At 44.8% G+C, this 22,949-nt stretch overlaps 1 protein-coding gene across 2 annotated transcripts in view; it reads left to right on the top strand.

Moving 5' to 3' along the window:
* GRIK3 (glutamate ionotropic receptor kainate type subunit 3) overlaps window positions 1-22,949 on the top strand; it is a gene marked incomplete at both ends in the record, with an annotated part of 233,971 nt that overhangs the window by 127,291 nt on the left and 83,731 nt on the right. Inside the window, one exon of one of the 2 annotated variants that reach the window (XM_082614766.1) lies at window positions 18,900-19,076. In XM_082614766.1, coding sequence (XP_082470892.1) covers window positions 18,900-19,076 — 177 coding nt within the window. Of the gene's footprint in view, window positions 1-18,540; window positions 19,077-22,949 lie in introns of those variants that run through there. The other variant, XM_082614765.1, reaches the window with a different exon arrangement.

Genomic DNA, 22,949 nt, shown 5'->3' with positions numbered 1-22,949 from the left:
ATTGTTTGTAGTAATCTCATATGATTCTATTTCTGTTTTGACTTCTCCTCTTTCATTCTGATTTTAATTATTTGGGCACTTTCTCTTTTTTCCTTGATGAAAGTCTGGCTAAAGGTTTATCAATTGTATTTATCTTTTCAGAGAACCAGCTCTTATTTTCACTGATCTTTTCTATCGTTTTTGTAGTCTCTATTTCATTTATTTCTGCTATGATCTTTATTATTTATTCTATTAACTTTGGGTTTTGTTTGCTCATTTTCTATTTCCTTTATGTGTACATTTAGGTTGTTTATTAAACCAGTATTTTAAAAATGCAAGCTATTTCTTTTTGCCATGGCTGCTGACAGCCTATGCAGATTTTAAGATTGCGACTTTGTGTATGATGTGAAATAGTGGCCTAGTTTTATTCTTTTGCATGTGGCTGTCCAGTTTTTCCAACACCATTTATATTTTTTTCATATGATATCACTTATATGTGGAATCTAAAATATGATACAAATGAACTTATTTACAACACAGAAACAGACTCACAGACATAGAAAAAAAACATTGTTACCAAAGGGGAAAGGTGGGGGGGGGGGATAAATTAGGAGTTTGGGATTAACAGACACATACCACTATGTATAAAATAGATAAATAACCAGGACATACAGTATAGTAAAGGGAACTATACTCAAGATTTGTAATAACCTATAATGGAAAGAATCTGAAAAGAATATATATATATATGTATATATGTGTGTGTATATATATATATATTATATATATACATATATATATAATATATATATAACTGAATCACTTTGTTATATACCTGAAACTTTGTAAATCAAATCTACTTCGATAAAATGAAAGAAAATATCCAACACCATTTATTGAAGAGACTATCCTTTCTCCATTGTATGTTCTTTGCTTCTTTGTCATAAATTAATTGTCCATATATGTGTGGGTTTATTTCTGGGATTTCAGTTCTGTTCCATTGATCTATGTGTCTGTTTTCCAGCCAATACCATGCTATTTTGAATACTATAACTTTGTAATATAATTTGAAATCAGAGAGTGTGATACCTTCAGCTTTGTTCTTTTTTCTCAGAATCGCTCTGGCTATTTGGCCTTTCATGTTTTGATATAAATTTTAGAATTTTTGTTCTATTTTTGTGAAAAATGTCATTGAGATTTTGATAGGGATTGCATTCAGTCTATATATTGCTTTAGGTAATATAGACATTTTAACAATGTTAATTCTTTCAGTTCATGAGCCTGAAATATCTTTCCATTTCTTGGTGTTTCTTCAATTTTATTCAACAATGGCTTATAGTTTTCAGTGTACAGGTTAATAAATTTAACTTCCTTGGTTAAGTTTATTCCTAGATATTTTATTTTTTTGTAGTTTCAATTGTAAATGGGATTGTTTTCTTAATTTTTATTTCTGCTAGTAAATCAAAATGGATCAAAGACTTGAATGTGAGATCTGAAACCATAAAACTCCTAGAAAAAACATAGACAGTACGCTCTTTGACATCAGTCCTAGCAATATTTCTGGATATGTTTCCTCGAGCAAGGGAAACAAAAGCAAAAATAAACACATGGGGCTATATCAAACTAAAAAGCTCTGCACAGCAAAGGAAATCAACAGAACAAAAAGACACCTACCTAATGGGAAAAGGTATTTGCAAATCATATATCCAAAAAGAGATTAATATCCAAAATATGTAAAGAACTCAACAATAAAAAAAACAAACAACTTGATTGGAAAATTGGCAGATTTGCCAATTTTTGCCAACATGAAAAGATGTTCAACATCACTAATCACCAGGGAAATGTGAATTGAAGCAATTAGATATCACCACATGCCTGTTAGAATGGCTGTTATCAAAAAGGCAAGAAAGAAGAGCTGGAGAGGCAGGCTGTGGAGAAAGGGAACACTTGTGCATTGTTGGTGAGAATGAAAACTGGTGGAGCCACTATGGAAAACAGTATGGAGGGTCCTCAAGATATTAAGAATAGAATTACCATATGATCCAGCAATTCCACCTCTGGGTATTTAACTGAAGAATAAAAAAAAAAAAAACCCACTAATTTGGAAGATACATGCACTCCAATATTCACCACAGTATTTTTTACAATAGCCAAGATGTGGAAACAACCTAAGTGCCCATCAACAGATGAATGGATAAAGAAGATGTGGTATATGCAGTTGACCCTTGAACAAAGCAGGGATTAGGGGCACAGTCGAAAATCCAAGTATAACTTATAGTCGACTCTCCATATAGGTGGGTCCTCTGTATCTGCCACTCCACATCTGCTGATTCAACAAACTGTGGATCATGTAGTACTATGATATCTACTATTGAAAAAAATCTGCATGTAAGTGGACTCATGAAGTCCAAACTCATGTTGTTCAAGGGTCAACTGTATATAGAATGGTACACCACTCAGCCATTAAAAAAAGATGAAATCTTGCCATTTGTTAACAACATGAGTGGACCTTGAGAGTATTAACGTAAGTGAGGTAAGTCAGACAGAGAAAGACAAACACTGTATGGTTTCACTCAAGTGGAGAATAAAATAAAATGAACAAGCCAGACCAAACAAGAACAAACACATAGATACAGAGAATGGAGTAGCAGTTACCAGAGGGGAAGGAGGGTGGGCAACACAGGTGAAGAGGGTCAACTGTATGGTTATGGATGGAAACTAAACTTTTGGTGGTGAGCATGCTGTAGTGTATACAGAAGTCGAAATATAATATTGTACATGTGAAACTTATATAATATCATAAACCAATAAAATAAAAGAGAGTGCAAGTTTGCTCCAGTCCTGGGAATGCACCTGCTGTCCTGCCTGTTATAAACTTGGGCTTTTCTGAGTGGCTGTGACTAGAAGGGATTATGAGTCTTTCTGGCTTTTGGTAAGAAGTGTTCAGCTTTCTGATCTCAAGCCTTCCTATAAGGGATCTCCCCCACCACTTTAAAGCCCCAAATTATATTCTTACTTTTTGTGGTGCCCCCTCCTATCACGTCAAGGCATAAAAGCTACCACCCATGTGTTACCTCCCTGAAGTTTTGTTGTTTAGCCATTTCATGCTTGCTTAAACTTGTACGTTCCAAACATATTCCTTTATAATCGAGAAATACTTATTAAGTGCCTACTATGTACCAGGCATTGTTCTAGGCACTGGAAAGAAAATAATGAACAAGCTCTTTATGCTCAAAGAGCTTATATTATAGTGGTAAGGGTGGGGGACGAGGCAGACTATACACTAGATAACAGATATTTGAGATCATTTCAACCTGCATTAAGAGCTTTGGGAAATAAGCAGGGTATTTCAGGGGTAGGGGTCTCCCCTATTGTTTATCTGCTGTGTGCCTGGTGTGTGACACATGGGAGGTGCTTCCTGAGTGTTTGGAGAACGAAGGAAGGGCTGAGTAGGTGAACAGCTCTATCAGTGGTATCTGTGGGGGGACAAGGTCACTTGGAATTCCTTTGTAGGAGCTTAGAGCTTGTGAAGATACAAGCAGTCTCATTTGCAAATAATCATAATTAAGTCAGAATCTCTTATTTCAACCCAGTGCCTTGGGGAGAGAGGCACAAAGCATTTGGCTGGTGAATTGGCTCCCCATGCTTCCCTCCCTGCTGTGCCCCCGCCCCTGTGAGTTGAGTGCCCACACCTGCCCAGGTGCACACGCACACACATAGACACATGCTAATGAGAGCCTAGCAGAGTAATCACACCTCTAAGCTGTGTTAAAAAAAAAAACCTGTAGGGCTTCCCTGGTGGCACAGTTGTTGAGAGTCTGCCTGCCGATGCAGAGGACACGGGTTCGTGCCCCGGTCCGGGAAGATCCCACATGCCGCGGAGTGGCTGGGCCCGTGAGCCATGGCCGCTGAGCCTGCGCGTCCAGAGGCTGTGCTCCGCAACGGGAGAGGCCACAACAGTGAGAGGCCCACGTACTGCAAAAAAAAAACAAAAACAAAAACAACCTGTAACTTGTGTCCCGGAATCAATCCAGTAAAAACAAAACCCGTCACATGGACCCCCTGACTGTAAGTAGATCAAATACTTTCAAAGTATACTCTGTTATACTTTCTTCATTGTTTCTTTGTGTGTCTCTGGTGCTCAGGGCTGGGGACCAGGTTATGTGGGGCAGACTGAGATGTGAAGGCTTTAGCCCTGAACCTCAAATAACTCATTCCTCAGAAGGGGAAAAGAAACTTTCGCCCAAATCACTGTGATGCAGCAATTCCCAAAGCGTGTTTTCAGGGAGATGCTCTGCCAAAAGAGGTTTCCATGGTTGTCAAGTAAGTTTGGGGAATGTTGCCTATGCTTCCCACCTCTCAGAGGCTGCGCATGAGCACAGCAAATGCCCAGAGAACTTCTGCAGGAAAGGAACCTGCTCAATCTTGTGGTGGGGGGCGGTTTGGGTTTTTTTGTTTGTTTGTTTATTTTTTAAATTTTTGGCTGTGTTGGGTCTTCGTTGCTGCACATGGGCTTCCTCTAGTTGCAGTGAGCCGGGGCTACTTTTCGTTGCGGTGTGCGGGCTTCTCATTGTGGTGGCTTCTCTTGTTGTGGAACATGGGCTCTAGGCGTGCGGGCTTCAGTAGTTGTGCCGTGTGGGCTCAGTAGTTGCAGCACGTGGGCTCAGTAGTTGTGGCTCGCGGGCTCTAGAGCGCAGGCTTGGTAGTTGTGGCACATGGGCTTCGTTGCTCTGCGGCATGTGGGATCTTCCCAGACCAGGGCTCGAACACATGTCCCCTGCATTGGCAGGCGGATTCTTAACCACTGTGCCGCCAGGGAAGTCCTCAATCTTGTTTAACTTCTACTTTCCCAAACATATGGAAGACTTCAGCCTCCCTACACGCCGACGGTAGTTTCCCAGCGTTGCTGAAACAGCAATGACACAATTTTCCCTCCATTCAAGACAGAGGTGCCCATTCTCGGTTCTACCCAAGGCAGCTTAGTAGATGGAGTCAGAACCCAGACAGGGAGAGAAGAGAAAGCGACAGGACACGTCTCTGGAGCAGGAGAGAGGAATCTACTCCTCCTGGCTGAGGAACCCCGGCTCCCTCAACTGGGGTGGTCCAGGCACCACGGGGCTGCAGCATGGGCGTCCCTGGTGAATAGGGAGCTATGGGAGGGACCAGAGGGGTGCCAAGGTCAGCTGGGCTGTACCGCCTAATTCCAGGAGGCCAGTGCAAAATCACAAGCTGAGACCCCAGGGGAGGTCAGTGTATGTGAGCAGAAAGTGGACTTCGAGAGATTTGGGCTGCATTTATGTTGGTTTTTTCTTTAATGGAGGGCAGGCCTGCAGGATGGGTGGGCTGAGAGCAGACAACCATACTGATATTTTCAGCACCTTGAAGTCCTGTCTTTAAGAGCTCCCACCTGGGAGAGGTGTGCCCAGGAGGCCCACCTGGGAGAGCTCATCCCAGAGTCAGGAGCCATGGGGGAGGGGGTGGGGGGGCGGGGCCTGCAGGTCAACTTTGTGTTGCGGTCTAATCAAAACAGCACGTGTTTTGCTCCACCAAACCCCCTTCTGTCATTCCGGCAGCTTTGTCAGAGAAGAAACAAAACAGAGAAATGGAGGTTGGTTCTATAATTAGTGCACTTTCTTCACTGTTCATTCAGGATCTCCAGAGATCAATTAGCTTGCTTTTAAGCTAAAAGGCATCTGAATAAGTATTTAACCTGCCTAGCAATTGATATTTAAAACAGATGAGGATGGGATTAATAATGCAGAACAGGCTGGCTCCTTCCTCCGCTAATTTCCCAGGTTCTACTCCCCCTGCCCCTGCCCCTTGCCTCTGCCCACACTGCATCCCAGTGGCCTTAGACTGGCCTCCTGGCCTCCTCAGGGCAGGGCTGTGGGCAGGCAGCTGGTGCTGAGGGAGGGCTATCTTCCAGATGCTGACACCACTGTGGAGCGGGGCCCTGGGTTTGGAGAGGAGCTTCGGTTAGGGCTGCTTTGAGGGTCCACCCCCAGCCAGAATCAGGTCCTTTCTCTACAGCCATCCAGCCATGTCACCAGGCACATGGCACCCTATCTACCCCTGCAAGGGGCAGGGGCCTGGAAGGTTGCCTACTGAGGGCACCCCAGCCTCAGCTTCCTCCTCTAGTAAGAGCCGATCATGGCCAGAGATGGGGAGACGCAGGAGCTTGAAAACTGCAGGACCTGGGTATCCGCCCTGCTGGGCATCTTCCTGGCAGGTGGTCTGGAGGATATTTGTGTGCTTTTTGCTTTGTCATTTAAGTATCAAAGTCCTGAACAGGAATTAGCTTTTAAAAGCAAGTAGTGTGTGTGTGTGTGTGTGTGTGTGTGTGTATACAGGCACACACTCATGTACTTATGGACGTATTTATTTAATAAACATGTCTCAGCATCCTCTCTGTGCTAGATAGTGTTAGACACTGGAGCGGGAAAGAGATGCCAGGACCACTAAGGTGTGTCTCCACCCTCCAGATGCCCACAGCCTAACAGGGAGGGAGTGGGGGACATGACACGTAACACAGGTGAGGGTGGGTACAGAGGATGAATTTGGAGCTCAGGTAAGGCGTCTTAGTTGGGAGCTCCCCAAAGCAGATCCTGCAACAAGTTAGGGTGCGCGAGTAGCTTATCTGGGAGATGATTCCAGGAAGTATGGCGATGGAGCAGGAAAGTGAGATGGGGAAGGAGGAAAGCCAGTGCAGGTGTGTCCGCAGGTGGCTTGTGCTGTGGGTAACTGGGGCTCAGCCCCACTGCAGCCCTTTGAAAAACTGGGTAGATCGTGCCTCGGAATTGCACCTCTGAGGGGCGAGGAAGCCGGGGTTCATCCACCTGCTCCCTGCCTCCTCAGCTGAGGCTCTGCTGAGCTCAGCTCCCTGGCTCTTGTGTTCGGCCCTCGCTCACCACAGCTGCACCATCGCCAGCGAATTCCAAGGGGGACACAGAGGAAATGTCTGTAGGCGGCCCCTGGAGGGGGAGGGGGGAGGAGGACACGAGGACAGCGTTTGCTACACAAGGCTCAGAAGAGAAATATGGAAGCCAGCTTTGGAAGGAGGAAACAGAAGGGAAGGCGATCCAGGCAGAGGGGGAGCACACTCGAAAGCACAGAGGCACGAAGGGGAGGGAGGGTGACAAGTACAGTGTGAGTGGAGGGTGTCCTGCGTGGAGGAGGTCAGGCTGGCCCGGGAAGGGCCTCGAATGCCAGGCTTATGGCTGGCCTTTCTGCTGTGGGCAGGTGTGCATGGGGGTGGGCTGTGTGACAGCTCTGCCCATCAAGGAGGTGGGACAGCCCCACCAGGGACTCGGGGTTCAGGATCTTCTTTCCTTTGGCCCCTCCGGCAAGGGCGCTCACGGCCCCTGGGCCCCTGCGCAGCAGCCCCCTTCCCAGCAGCCCTGGCTCCTGCGCTTCCACCTGATGACAGCCCATCGGTCATCAGGGTCTCTGGGCAGCACGGGAGCCTCCAGCCATCCTCCCGACATGGTGGATTCTGCAATTTTTTTTTTTTTTTGCGGTACGCGGGCCTCTCACTGTTGTGGCCTCTCCCGTTGCAGAGCACAGGCTCCGGACTCGCGGGGTCAGCGACCATGGCTCACGGGCCCAGCCGCTCTGCGGCATGTGGGATCTTCCCAGACCGGGGCACGAACCCGTGTCCCCTGCTTCAGCAGGCGGACTCTCAACCACTGCGCTGCCAGGGAAGCCCGGATTCTGCAATATTTGACTTGCGCGTCCCTGAGTTGTACAGACAAAGCTCCGCGTATCATCAGATCAATTAAAACAACTGCCATCAGGCTCCGGGACTCCATCAGGAGCCCTCCCCTGGGGCCCTCCGGGACTGCAATCCTCTCCTCAGATCTGTTCTTTCTCTGCATACCCCCATTTAATTTAAAGCCCCAGCTTCCCTGTCACTACAAAATTGTAACTTCTTGCCCTTATGAGGGCTTACAATGTGCCTTCGATGATTTATGCCATTTAAGCCTCAAAATAGAGCTATGTTGTAAGTGCTACTAATATCCCTGTTTTCAGATGACCAAACAGAGGCACAGGGCAGGGAAGGGATTTGCCCAAGTTTGCACAGCTGGGAAATGGCAGGGTCAGTTCAAATTCAGGCAGCCTGACTGTGGAGTCCACAGGCTTGACTGCAGTCCCATTCTGGTCCAGACTTCAGGGTCTTCTTTGATGCTCCCTCTCGCAGGCCCCCACCTCCCTCCTTCATCTCATCACAGATCAGTCCTAGAGAAGCAAACCCAGCAGCTCCCCTCCTGCCTGGCCCCTGCTTCACTCCCTCCCCACTGGCCCTGCCCTAGCCCAAGTCCTCATCCTCAAGAATCTACCCACGGCCATTCTCTGCCTCGCCGGTGCCATGTTCCTTCCACAACTCAGTTCTGAGCAGGGCAGATGCTGCCTTATCCATGGAGACATCCATGACTCCCTCTTCTCCCTCTTCTCCAGCTTTCCAGACATTCTGATCACATGGAGAGTTTTTACCCATAGCGATTTTATGTGTGCCCCTTCTCTCATTTCCTCTTCCAAGCTGTGAGCTCCTGAAGGCCTGGGAGTATGCTTAATCTCTCTCTGACTCATGGTTCCTTGTTCATGGTTGTAGCCTATAAACTGCTTGGGGAATGAATGAATGAATGAGTGAACGAACAAACGAATCAACAAACCCAGAGGAGGGGAGACACAGAGACTCCTTGTCTCCTCTCCCTTGCCCAGGACCTCAGAAAGCCTATCCTTGGCACTTTTCCACTGAGCACTACTTACCTTCTGTAAACCACCTATTATGCCCAGTGGGGGAAGTCAGCCATTGTGTCCCCTCATCTCCTTCTGCTGAGACCAGGGCACAGATAGGCCCAGAAGCAAGTCCCCAGGCACTGCCGGGGCCCTGAAGAGCCGGCTAAGGTGCAGTAGAAAGCAGAGCCTGGTTCTTCCAACCCACAGGCTACAGAGAGCCGCAGGGGCCCTGGCAGGGAGAAGAGAGAACCCTGATCAGAGCAGACAGGGAGGTGGCCCGGGAAGAGGCTGTTAGCAACAATCTCACTGATTAGCGTCTCAATCTCTACGACACCTTGGAAACTTCAGAAAAAGAACAAAGCAGACTGGAAAAGAAAGAACAGACTTAGGCCCCAGAGGACTGACGGTGCCTGGGCCTGGTGCTGGGAACGTGAATGTCTCCTGGGACTCGGCTGCCAGACAGACAGGTGGTGGCACGTTGCAGGCTTGGTCGCAGTCTGCCAGGCTCACTGCAGTCGGGGCTGGGCTGGCTGGGCTGCCTTTGCAAGGGCCAAATTCAAGAGCACAAAGTTGTTCAAGAGAAAGGAACATCTCAAGACTCCAGACCAGCCCTAGACAGTCATGAGGTCATGGGCTTAATCAGGGGACTCAGTCTTCGGCTTGCATCTGCCCTGGGACCTGTGCACTGGAGGGTCTCTAGGGCCACTTGCCCAGAGGGAATGTGTGTTGGGACAGCAGGGGCTGTGGGTGGTGCCTCCTTGCTCTTCATGATGAGACGTGGCAGGACAGCACCGCATATTTGAGGTCACAGGCCACCATAGGTCACCTGGGAGGCAGGGCAATGCCACCGTTTGGGCACATTTCCAGACAGAAAAAGCAATCTTAAAAATAAGGGTGTTGGGGCTTCCCTGGTGGTGCAGTGGTTGAGAGTCCGCCTGCCGATGCAGGGGACACGAGTTCGTGCCCCGGTCCGGGAAGATCCCACATGCTGCGGAGCGGCTGGGCCCTGAGCCATGGCCGCTGAGCCTGCGCGTCCGGAGCCTGTGCTCCTCAACGGGAGAGGCCACAACAGTGAGAGGCCCACGTACCGCAAAAAAAAAAAAAAGGGTGTTTATGCTTAGAGCAGTCAGAATGTTTCTCGAAACATATGACAACATGTCACTGTAGAAGGAGCAAGAAGGAAATCGGTTCTGGTTGGCACAGCTAGTTCGAGCGCTCCTCCCCCACCCCCGGCCTTGCGTTTCGCTGTCTGTAGATGAAGTTAGTTCTGAGCAGTGGTTTTCATGCTGCGCCTGGTGGAGCCCTGGGGGTTACAGAGCCTTCTCGGGAACTGTGGCATCCAGTCTTTAAGAGTCCAGATGATGAAAATGGGCTTGGGCAGTGGTGTGCTGGTAATCACACTCTCCAGGGGAAAAAAAAAAAAAGCTCTCATTTGTAGCACCTGCTTATTTCTGTGGTGTAAACATTCTCGTTGTGGCTGCTTTCAAGCTGCCAGTGGTTTAGTAACTCCTTTCACAACTCCTGAAAAGTTAACAGCTGGCACTAACAAGCTGGCTTTGGTTGCAGAAGAGAATTTACCACATAGTAGTTTTCACAACCTCTTTAACCTCCCTGGGCCTCCGTTTTTTCTTGTGTAAAATGGGGCCATAATCATTTCTGTCTAGTGGGGTTGTAGAGGTTCTTGTAATAAATGAAGCAGGTGGAAAGCATTCAGCATCATCCCCAGCACATAATCAGTTGTGTTATTGTTATTATTGTTATTTGTTTTACCCATTGGGCTTGCACTCAAGATTTTGTTGGAAGAAAATGATCCAGCTGCACCTGTGCTCCACCCCTGCTAACATCTCCTGGGACCCATCACACAGCGCGTGTGCGCACACACACATGCACACACACACACACAATCCTATTTCCTCAACGGCCCTGGTGTCTCTGCTCCATTTTATTAAAGCAGAAAGCAGTGACAATTATTTTCATAATGAACTAGCTCTTCAAATTAATGCCAATTACGCTATGCAATCATGATTAAGATTATGCATTAATCAACGGTGCCAACCTACTTATTAGCCTCTTTAAATAATGATCATGAGGAATGTATGGGAAAGAAGAGAATAGAGAGGAGCCAGTTGAATGGGGGAGCTGCTTCAAAGCGGTGTGGGGTGCTCTTTCCAGAAGCCAAGACCCAAAGCAGCCTTTCTTCCATGGGGTGGAGCCTGAATTAGAACCCCAGCCCATCAGATACTGAGCTTCCAAAGCTCCCTGAACTATAGAGCCCTCTTCAAAAAAGAGAAAGGGGGCAAGAGGACCCAGAAGGGAGAGGGTAGAAGAACCCTCAAAGGTTTTTCAATGGATGAGGTTCGGTGCCGCCCTTCCCTTCCTCCAAAAGAACTGAAAGGTAAGTGTGGTTGATACTCTCCCTGAAGCACCATCACCTCTATCTTAGGTCAGGTCCCCCAGATGCAGAGCCTGAGTCAAGGATTCAGATACCTGGGGTTGATAAAAGAGCGCTCTTTAGGAAAACCTTGTCAGGGTGTGAGCAAAGCAGGATAGGGAAGGGGACAGGGATGGACCAAGATGCAGCCTTGGGTAAGATCTGGTCTTCGTCCGATGCAAGGTGGGGCTGTTGGGAGGGGCTGTGGAGCGTACCTGCACCACAGAGTTATACCCACCCTGAGGCAAGGGGACCACCCTTTTGAGCCCCAGTATCATTCAGTCACTGGCTACACACTGCCCCCCTGGGAAGAAGTGAGAATAGTTCTCTAGAGAGAAGGGCAGCCTGTGAATGGGACCAAGACTCAAACCCGTGTCTGCTACATCCAGAACCCACTCTCTGAACCTCTGCACTGTATCTAAATATTTGCTGCCTGGGTGTCCCAATACATTCAAATTTGGGGGATCATCTTGCTCTTAATGTTCAAGTAAAATGACCCATCCTTGCCTGTGTTTGGGGGATAGAGATGGGGGAACAGCCTCTCCCCAGCAACATCTCTGAGATGCCCCAGGGCTTCTGGTTTCTCCTAATCACCTCTTGTTCCAACTCCCTTCTCTGCTGAATTTTCCATCCCCTCTCATCCCACCTCCTGCCCCTCTTGTTCTCTTTCTACGCTGATTTGCCCTATGCTGGACTCTGCCCACCTTCCTTCACTGTCCCCAAAGAGCACAAGCTGAGGTCAGTTTTCTGTGACCAACTTTACTAAATGATGGGGCTCCTGTAAGGAGGGAGATGACAGCGCACACAGATCAGGCTCGCTGGGCACTAAGCACCAGACATCACTGTGTTAACACGGCCCTCCCTGCCGTGGCCTCGCCCGCCTGTGGTCCTGGGGTATATTGTCCTCTTCTTTCTCTCTTTTTGGGCCCACTTCCTGTCTATTCCCTTTCTCTTGGGCCCTTCTCTCCAATGCTCCCCACACAAAAATTCAACATCTCATCTTTGTTTCTTTTGCACAGCAATTCAGTACTATCATCGTCTTATCTTCTCCATCCAGGCCCTAAGGTGCTTTTCCCTCTGAGATAAAGGCTGCCCTTCCCCTGGAAGAGGGCACAGACTACAGCCCACTGGCCAAATCCAGCTCACCACCTGTTTTTGTAAATAAAACTTTACTGAAACATAGCCACATCCATTGTTTACATATACTGCTTTCATGCTACGATGGAAGAGTCCATTAGACCTTCTGGCCCACAAAGCCAAAAATATTTACTATCTGCTCCTTTACAGAAAATGTTTGTCAACCCCTGCCCGAGAATGTAGAAGCTCAGAATTCATTTTGTTTTTCTAAATAGCATTGTTTCACTCCTACTTTAATAACTGTCCTTTACTAAGTCCTCACCATGTCCCACGCATTTAGCTACATTGTTTTCTTTCTTCCTCGCAACAATCAACCCTTGGAAGTGTGTACCCCATTTTGCAGATGGAGAAACTGAGTCTCAGAGAGAGTAACTTCCTCCAGTGGGTAGAGCCAGGGTTTGGACTGAGGCCTGACGGTCTCTGGAACCTGAGTTGGGAACAGCTGATTAACGCACATGCTGGTTATGGTCATCTATGGTCATCTGTTTATTGTCAGCCAAGTCCTTCTTAAGAACAGAGGCCCAGGACTGACTTCTCTTATCCCAGCACCCAGTGACAAGTGGGCAGAGACCAGTGGGTATTCATGGGACTGAATTGTGTATTCTCTGGACTTGGGTCTCAGTGGCTTGAGACCCCCTCTCTCTTCTCCTCCCCACCTGCCAAGCTCTGAGAGGCAAGCAAGGATGTGTGAAGCCCTAGGAAATGGCCCATTGTCCCATGACCTTTGACCCTCATTTGGGATGGGGCTCTGTAATGACTAGATTTCTCCCCAGCCTTTCTTGGAAGAATTTTTTTTGAAGTTTACGTTTTAAAATATTTAAAGTAATACTTATTCATTGTAAATAATATGGAAAAATCAAGAAACTACAAAGAGCAAGATTAAAAGTATCCATAAACCTCTTCTTCCCAGAGAAACTCACTGGTACCATGGTATAAATCCTTCGTCTTTTTTCTATAAATATAGTTATGTGCTTTTTATTTGATAACTAGGTTTCATACTGTAATATTATTTTGTTGCTTTTGGGGGCAGGCAGGATGAGCATTTCCTGTATCATTAAGTATGTTTTAAGAGCGTTTTTTAAAAGCTTTTTTCCTCATTACCAAAGCTTCGTGCAGAACATTTGGGGGGAAAAGCACTAAGCAAAAGCAATCCATTATCTTTTTACTTTATAGAAAGAACCTCTGTTAACATTTTGGTGTACACCCTTCTGGTATGTCCTTTTTGATTTTAATTGGAATTGCATTAAATTTGTAAATTAATTTGAGGAGAGCTGACATCTTTACAATATTGAGCCTTCCCTTCCAGGAGAAAGTTATGTCTCTCCATTTATTCAAGTCTTCTTTTATGTCCCCCAGTAAAGGTTTGTAGTTTTCTTGATATAGGAATAGCACATTTATTGTAAAGTATTTTATTTTTTTGTTGTTGCTTTTGTGAATAGGGTCTCTTTTTTCCCTTGTAATTCCTCACTGTTTATTGCTGATTTATAGGAAGGCTATACATTTTTCTATATGTTTTATATGCTGGTCCCCTGATGAGCTTTCTGTTTACTTTCTACTAGGTTTTGATATGATTCTCTTGAGTTTTTAAGAGAATGGTAATAAGCATCTGCAAATAATGTGTCTTTTCTCTGACTGCATGACCACGATTTGTTATTTTTGCCTTATATACTATGATTTTAAAGACTATTTTATTATGGAGGACATCTGTCATATATACTTAGGGAGAATGGTATAATGAATCCCTGTGTACCCACCACCTGGCCCCAGCAATCGGCGACCCATGGCCTTTCCTACCCTATCTGCATTCCCTTCACATCCACCCCCCCCATATTATTTTGAAGCAAATCCCGGACACCATATCCTGCCATCCAATACCCTGACTGTTAATGCCTGTAAGTTGTTCTGCCATATGGATGGGTTTTAATATATTGAGTAATCTGCTTTTGAACATCAAGTTGTTTCTATTTTTTTCAATATTATTTCAAGATGCTATTTCAAGAATATCCTTATACATAAATGTTTGTGTTACTCTAACTTTTTCTAAATTTGTATGCATAGAAATGGAATTACTGGATCTTATGGTATTTTGATCACTTATTTTCCTTTAAACACATACACACAATCACATGATGGCTTTTCTGATTAGAAATATAACACATGTTCCCTGCAGAACTTTTTGAAAATACAGAAAAAGCACAAAGAAGGAAATTCAAGTCATCCGTAATCCTCCCACTCGGAGAGACCCCCTCTTAACATTTGGGAATGCAGTCTTCTCGTCTTGTTTTACAGATGTGCTCAGCGTGTTTCTGCATCCCAACACAGACTCACATGCTTGCACACTATGTGTTACAAACTGTAAGCCTGCTGGAATACCCACAGGGGTGGGAGAGCAGCAGATTTATTTGTTTACTTTTTAAAATATTCACTGTTTTTTAAAAAAAATTTTAAACAATTTAACAACCCAGATACCCATCAACTGGTGGTGAACGGGTAAATAAAATGTGGTACGTCCATAGAAAGTAATACTATTTAACAATAAAAAGAAATGATGTCCTGATACGTGCTACAACATAGATGAGCCTCAGAAGCATTATGCTCAGTGAAAGAAGCCAGATGCAGAAGACCACACATTGCATGATTCCATTTAAATGAAGTGCCTGGAAAAGACAAATCTCTAGAAAGAGAAAGTAAATTAGTGGTTGCCTGAGGCCGGAGGACAGGGGGTGAAAACAATGATTGACTGTAAGTGGGCACCAGGGATCTTATTGGGGTGATGGAAATGTTCAGTAGCTGGATTGTGGTGATGGTCACACAATTTAGTAAATTTACTAAAAATCATTGTACACTTAAAACAGTGAATTTTGTGAAATTTCTTCATGTAAATAATACCACAATTAAGTTGATTTTTTTTAAGAATAGAGGTTTATTTTGGGAAAATAAGCAGAAAGAACAAAATAAGAAATCTATTACATAGGACTGTACACTTGTGTTGTTTTGAAATGCCTCCTCTTCTCTTGTCAACGATATGAATCCCCCCTCATCTTCCTTCTATTCTTGCTCTTCTAACATGGGGTCACACTGCATCTCCGGCTTTACAACTTTTGTTTTTCACTTAAAAAGATATCATGGGGCTTCCCTGGTGGCGCAGTGGTTGAGAGTCCACCTGCCGATGCAGGGGACACGGGTTCGTGCCCCGGTCCAGGAAGATCCCACATGCCGCGGAGCGGCTGGGCCCGTGAGCCATGGCCGCTGAGCCTGCGCGTCCGGAGCCTGTGCTCCGCGACGGGAGAGGCCACAACAGTGAGAGGCCCGCGTACCGCAAAAAAAAAAAAAAAAAAAAAAAAAAAAAAAAAATATATATATATATATATATATATATATATATATATCATGGATACTTCCCAATCATTACATGTTTGCTATTATATGGGAATATGTAACAAATTTCCATTTATTTACTGTTTCTCTGGTGTTGAGCATCTCTAGATCCGCCTCCTCACACATGAGCTGCATGCCCATCGTTGGAATCAATTCCTAGAAACCAAAGATATGAGTTCAAGATGTGAGCATTTTTAAGGCTTTTGATACATTTCTAATGACCATCAAGGAAGGAGGGTGTATGGGTTCCCACTCCTACCAACAGTTAAGCAAATGTTTGTTTCCAAACACCCTCGGCAAAGCTGGGACAGGCAAAAATGGTATCTCACTGTTGGTTTAAATTGAGTTTATTTGACTATTAGAGTGGATGCACATTTCTTCATATGTGTTAATAGCTCCTTTGTATTATTTTTTTTTCTTTTGTGAAATGCCCATCCTTGCCCTTTGCACATTTTTGTATTGGAGCATTTGTCTTCTTTAAGTGTTTTAAGTGCTTTTTATAAAATAAGAACATCAACCTTTATACTGCCATATACGTTACCTATATTATTTCCAAGTTTGTTGCTTGCTATTTAATTCTGTTTATGGAAATTTTGAAATCTACACATTTTATATTATTTCTGTGGAGTTATAAATCTTTCTCCTATGGTTTCTGACTTTACTGGAATGCCTAGGAAGGCCTCCTCCACCTCAATATTGTAAAATATTCACCTATATTGTCTTTTTAGGTAGTTTTGTAGGGCTATTTGCCCCCCTTCCTTCCCCTACTTTATTGCCATTTAATCTTTGCTCCATCTGGAACTTTTTTTTTTTTTTGATATATAGCTTGAGATTGGAATCTAACTTCAATTTCTCCCAAATAATTGAATAATTGTCTCAGCACAATTAATGAATAATTCATCTTCTACCTTCTGATTGGAAATAGCCATCTTTATCATGTCTTAAATACTTATCTCTACTTGAATCTTTTTCTGGGGGCTTTTATCTCGTTCTATTGGCCTAACTGTGTTCTCATATACCATTAGGACATGGTTTTAATTATTTTGGCTTTATGGTATATTTTAAATCTGGCAGTGCAAGTCATCTCTCATCTCTTTTTAGGCTGTCTCCTGTTTAATCTTCCAGATGTATTTTAGAGTCATTTTATCAAGTTAAAAAAATATATATATATATACACACACACACACATATATATATTCTTCTATGATTCTGATTGGAATTACATTAAGCTGAAAAAGTAATTTGGAGAAAAACTGACACCTCTACCCTTGACCCTACCTACCCAGGAACATGACATGCCTCCTCGTTTAAATCTATTTTTATGTCTCTCACTTAAGGTGTTTTTGTCATTTTTAATATTGGAGTTGGTTCATGATTAGTTATTTACTATTTTGTTGATATTGTAAAGGAAATCCTTTTGCCATTAAGTTTTTACTGGTTGTTGCTGGTTTAAAGAAACACTTAATTTGTGCTAACTGGTCATTGAACTTGAGTCTCCTACTAGTTCTTACTAGTTTTCATGTTTAGGGATTATTTTAAGAGCTTTTAGGAAGGCATTTATATCATTGGCAAATAAGAATTTTTTTCTTTCCAAGGGATGTTCCTCTAAATTCTTTTTCCTTCTTATTTCATTGATTAATGGTGTGGTGTGACTCTACACACCTCCTCTTTTTTTTTCCTTTATGAGAATGCCTCTAATGTTTCACCATTAGTGATATTAAAGGCCAATTTGAGCTGAAGATGCTTCAAGGAAGTATCTCTTCTAGAGCTAGATTATTAAGCATTCTTTTTTTTAACATCTTTATTGGAGTATAATTGCTTTACAATGTTGTGTTAGTTTCTGCTGTATAACAAAGTGGATCAGCTATACGTACACCTATATCCCCATATCCCCTCCCTCTTGCGTCTCCCTCCCACCCTCCCTATCCCACTCCTCTAGGTGGTCACAAAGCCCCAAGCTCATCTCCCTGTGCTATGTGGCTGCTTCCCACTAGCTATCTATTTTACATTTGGTAGTGTATATATGTCCATGCCACTCTCTCACTTCATCCCAGCTTACCCTTCCCCCTCCCCGTGTCCTCAGGTCCATTCTCTACATCTGTGTCTTTATTCCTGTCCTGCCCCTAGGTTCTTCAGAACCTTTTTTTTTTTTTTTTTAGATTCCATATATACGTGTTAGCATACGGTATTTGTTTTTCTCTTTCTGACTTACTTCACTCTGTATGACAGACTCTAGGTCCATCCACCTCACTACAAATAACTCAATTTCATTTCTTTTTATGGCTGAGTGATATTCCATTGTATATATGTGCCACATCTTCCTTATCCATTCATCTGTCGATGGACACTTAGGTTGTTTCCATCTCCTGGCTATTGTAAATAGAGCTGCAATGAACATTGTGGTACATGACTCTTTTTGAATTATGGTGTTCTCAGGGTATATGCCCAGTAGTGGGATTGCTGGGTCACATGGTAGTTCTATTTTTAGTTTTTTAAGGAACCTCCATACTGTTCTCCATAGTGGCTGTACCAACTCACATTCCCACCAAATTTTATCAAATGCTTTCCTGTATTTTGTGAGTTGATCATATCTGTTTCCCTTTGAACTGTTGATGTGATGGAATGATATTCATAGATGCATTTATATTGAACCACACTTATACTCCTGGAATACAACTCTGTGGTCATGGCATGTTATCCTTGTAATAATATTCTGGTAGATTCTACTTGCCAGCACTGTATTGAGAATTTTCATAGCAATATTCATAAGTTGGTCATTTTATTTGCGCTCTGTTTGTCAGTCTCTGTTATTAGGAATTTGCTAGCTGAGTGAAATGAACTCGGAGGATTTTCATATTTCTTATGCTCCAACACAATGTCTACGTATGGGAATAATCTGGCATGTTATTGAACATTTGGGGGAAGAATCTTGCCCATAAAACCTTCTGAACCGGGCTTCCCTGGTGGTACAGTGGTTGAGAGTCCGCCTGCCGATGCAGGGGACGCGGGTTCATGCCCCGGTCCGGGAGGATCCCACATGCCGTGGAACGGCTAGGCCTGTGAGCCATGGCCGCTGAGCCTGCGCGTCCGGAGTCTGTGCTCCACAATGGGAGAGGCCACAACAGTGAGAAGCCCGCGTACCGCAAAAAAAAAAAACCAAAAAGCCTTCTGAACCAAGCGTCTTTCTTGGCAGCCCTCCTCCTTCCCCAGCACACACAATTTTACCCATCTCTCGCAGGAGGAATCTTTGAGTATGCAGACGGCCCCAACGCCCAGATCATGAACGCCGAGGAGCATGCCTTTCGATTTTCTGCCAACATCATCAACAGAAACAGGACACTGCTGCCCAACACAACCTTGACCTACGACATCCAGAGGATTCACTTCCACGACAGCTTCGAGGCCACCAAGAAGGGTGAGTGGGCCGCCCCCACTGCTCTCTTTCTGGCCTTGGGAGGGATAAGGCTGTGTTTGCTGTCCAAGGTCCTTAAAATGTGCCAAAGCTCTGGTTGGGTTTGGGGCCTAGAGCCTTTTCTGCCTGGTTTCAGGACCAGCCTCTGGCGCAGTTCGCTTAGGTCGTGTCATCTCTTGGGAGTGGCAGTTTGTCCATCAGGAGTTTCCAGGCCACAGGCAAAGGCCATGAGGGAATGAGGGGGCCTTGGGAAGGGGTGGGGTATGAGGGGTGGGGTCCTGAGGTGGGTAAGGAGGCCAGCCCAGCTCTCCAAAGCCTCTGAACCAAAGCCAGCACTTTCAAACTTAGTTTTTCTTTCATTGGACTCCTGCCCAGTATATCAATATTTATAATATATATAAAACAGATTATGTAGAAGTTCAAATATGCGACACTTACTTGCATAAAAAGACTTACTGAAAACAAAAACAGCTGCTGCTATGGGTACAACAATTTGACCCCAGCTGTGGATGACACTTGAAGTCTGACATTGGCCTCAGCATTCAGTACGTTTCCATATATTTTTTTTTTGGCTGCATAATAACAAGAAAACCATAATTCACAAAAATAATTGTAGTAAATCCAATCATAGTTTTCCCCATACCTGAATTTTAAGAAATCAAAAATGAAATATTGGGCTCTGTTCTTTCGCATTAGTGACACATTTACAATAAACTCCAGTGACTGCACAGAAAGGACTGAAGAACTTTATTCTAAGATCCTCACTAAAAAAACAAAGTAACTTGTCAATACCTGAATGAGCTAGCAGGTTCCAATGTGGCATATATAGCACATTTGAGTATACCAGTATGCTCTTTTTTTTTGCTATCTTTAAAAATATCATTCATATATATGTGTAATTGGAATTTAACTTAAAGTCTTAGATAACTCTGGAAATAACTTCCATAGAACCCTAGAGTTCCATGGAACTCTATTAAAAAAAAAACCCTCAGACCTAAGGAATCTCATTCCCAGGGTCATCCTTCCTATCGTATGCTATCATAGCCCCTTGCTTCTTTTCTTCAAGGCCCTTATCACAATTTGTAGTTAAATAATTGTGTGTATTTAATGTCTTTCTCCTCCTCTCCAACACAGCTGAGAGGAAAGCTCCTTCTTCTTAACTGATATAGCCCTGGCACCTAAAAGACTGGTATATATTAAGTGTTCAATGAAATGACCATTGAATGAATCAATGAATGAGTAGTGTGAGAATGGGGCATGGGAAGCTGAGCATCATTGCCCAGAATCCTTGTCAGCTGAGCTGACAGCATTATCCATGCATCTTGGGGAGACAGGCCCATCCACAAGATGCCCTTTGTCTTTCTAAGGGGTTCCCAGTGGCTAATCAAGGTCTCCTGGGCTCTCAGGTACAGACCTGCCAAGGTGCTGCCTGCTGCCCTCTCTGTTTTCCAAAACCCCATTGCGGGTTAACACCTCAGTATAGAAAGGCAGAGTAGCGTGGGCTTGGGGCCAGACATCCTGGAACTGCACTCTGTCCATTCTGATATTAGTTGTGTGACCTTGCACAAAACACCCAGTGCCTCAGCATTTTTCGTCTACAAAATGGGCACACCACTGTCAAGTGCTTAGGACAGTGCCTGGCACATATGAAGTACCATTGGACTTGTTCTTATTACATTGGCTGCCTTGCTCTCCACTCCCTGAGCCATCAGGTCAGGGGCCTCACACTTTCAGGCTCTTTCCCACTGCTGGTCCCTGCATCGCCCGCCCTGCTTCTCCTTGCCTTGTGTGCTGAAGGTCGAGGGTTTCCTGGCATTGAACACAGCTGTCACTGACATTTTAGAGGCCACTGCCTCAGGGCCAACCTGCACACAAACTAGAGGCACCCCACCCTGTTAGCCTTCTAGAGTGGTCCTTCGCCCATCACTCCATCCCTCCTCTCCCCATGCTGACGTGCACTCCTCCCTGCCCACATCCTCCTAGCTCTTTCCCAGCATGCACTGCGGCCAACACTGTGTGGTCAGGTCTCCATCTCCCTGCTGAGAGTCCATGCTGGCACCCTTTGCCCAGCCTTGTCCAGCTAGAAAATGACTGACCTCATTCAAAACTGCTCAGTGAAAAGGTCAAGACACAGAACAAATGCCCGGAGACGGAACAGAGAGGCCCGTATGGACACCACCCCCCTAAGGGCTGGGTTGTGTCTTCTGTCCCTTTTGTCTAAAATTCACTAAAGGAATAGATGACTCTTGAGTGGTGCACATGCCACTCAGCACAGGGACTTTCCCTGGCAGTGAGCCCAGGACAAAGCTTCAGAGCCTGCTGAGGCACTTCCTCCAGCAGGGGCTCACAGTCCCACGCTATGTGGCGTTGCCTGGCGGTGGGTGAGTAGACCCGAGACAGAAACACTCAGCTCTGGAAGTCCAGCCAGATGGGTCCAAGTGACCAAAGCCACAGCCCCTCCCCATCCTACAGCAGATCACGTGCCTTTTTTGTTGGAGGGCCTACCTAGTCCAGCACTGACGTGACCTTCCAGCCACATCTGTGCCACTGGCTCCCTCAGTCTCTGGGTTCTAGCCATCCCTGCCATCCTCAGGTGCCATGCTTCCTCCCACCTCAGGGCTTTTGCACATGCTGTTCCCTCTGCTTATAATTCCCTTTCCCCATCCCACCTCTTTGTCTAAAGAACTCCTCCTCTCAGCCTTCTGGTCCTCGGGGGAGCCCTCCGCAAGTCCCTGGACAAGGTCAGGTCTCCCTGCTTTCATCTTATAACACTCTGGACCTTTTTTTCACATCCCTGACCCCTGGTGGTGTGGGTGTGGGTGTGGGTGTGTGGGTATAATTATGTGATTATCGTCCATCTCTTCCGCTAGATTGCACGTCCCTTTGCCTCCTCACTACCGTACTGTAGAATCACGGTTCTGACTGCTGGCGCCATATACCAGTTTTGCCTGGTTTTGAACTTTACATGAATAGAATACCAATGTGTACTTTTTTGAGTCTTGCTTCTTTCACCCTACAGTAGATCTGTGAGATTCATCTATGTTGTTGGATGTAACAGTAGTCTCTTGTTCTTCATTGTTGTGTAGTGTTCCATGATATGAATAGACCACAGTTTTTAAAAATCAAACTTACTGTTGAGCATTTGAGTTGTTTCCATTTAAGGCCACAGAGTAGTTCTGCTATGAACATTCTCATCAATGTCTTTTGGCGCACAAACGTGCACGTTTTTCATTGGATACATACCCAGAAGTGGAAATGTGAGGTCATCCAATGTGCATATGTTCAGCCTAACAGTTTTCCAAAGTTGCTGTACCAGTTGGCACTCCCCCCAGTAATGCGAGACAGTGTAGTTGCTCCACATCTTTGCTAACTCGTGGTAAAGTTCGTTTTATTTTCGGTGGTTTATGTGGCGGATGTCTCACTGTGGTTTTATTTTGTATTTCCCTGATGACCAGAGATATTGAGCATCTTTTCAGATGCTAATAGACCATTTGGAGCTTCCCTTTCTTGGAGTGCCTTCTGGAGGCTTTCAACCACTTTTGAAAATTGAGTTGCTTGTCACTTTCATATTGATTTGTATGAGTCTTTTATGTATTCTGGATATGTGTCCTTTGCTGGATATACATATTGCATATATCTGTTACAGATGAGCTTGCCTTTTCACTCTCTTGGTAGTATCTTTTGAGGACCAAACTTTTTCATTTAAAGGAGTCCAATTTATCAATATTTTCCATTATGGCCAATGCTTTTTGTGTTCTGTTTTTGTCTATCCTAAGGTCATGAAGATATTCTCCTATGTTCTCTTCTGGAAGCTCTATTGTTTTATCTTTCATAGTTAACTCTATGATCTATCTCAAATTGACTTTCTGGGTCAGG

Source organism: Mesoplodon mirus (assembly GCF_964341445.2).
Source record: "Mesoplodon mirus genome assembly, chromosome: 3".
NCBI classification, from domain to species: Eukaryota; Metazoa; Chordata; class Mammalia; order Artiodactyla; family Ziphiidae; genus Mesoplodon; species Mesoplodon mirus.
The sequence above is the reverse complement of the archived record's forward strand: the minus strand, read 5'-3'. Positions and strand labels throughout refer to the sequence as shown.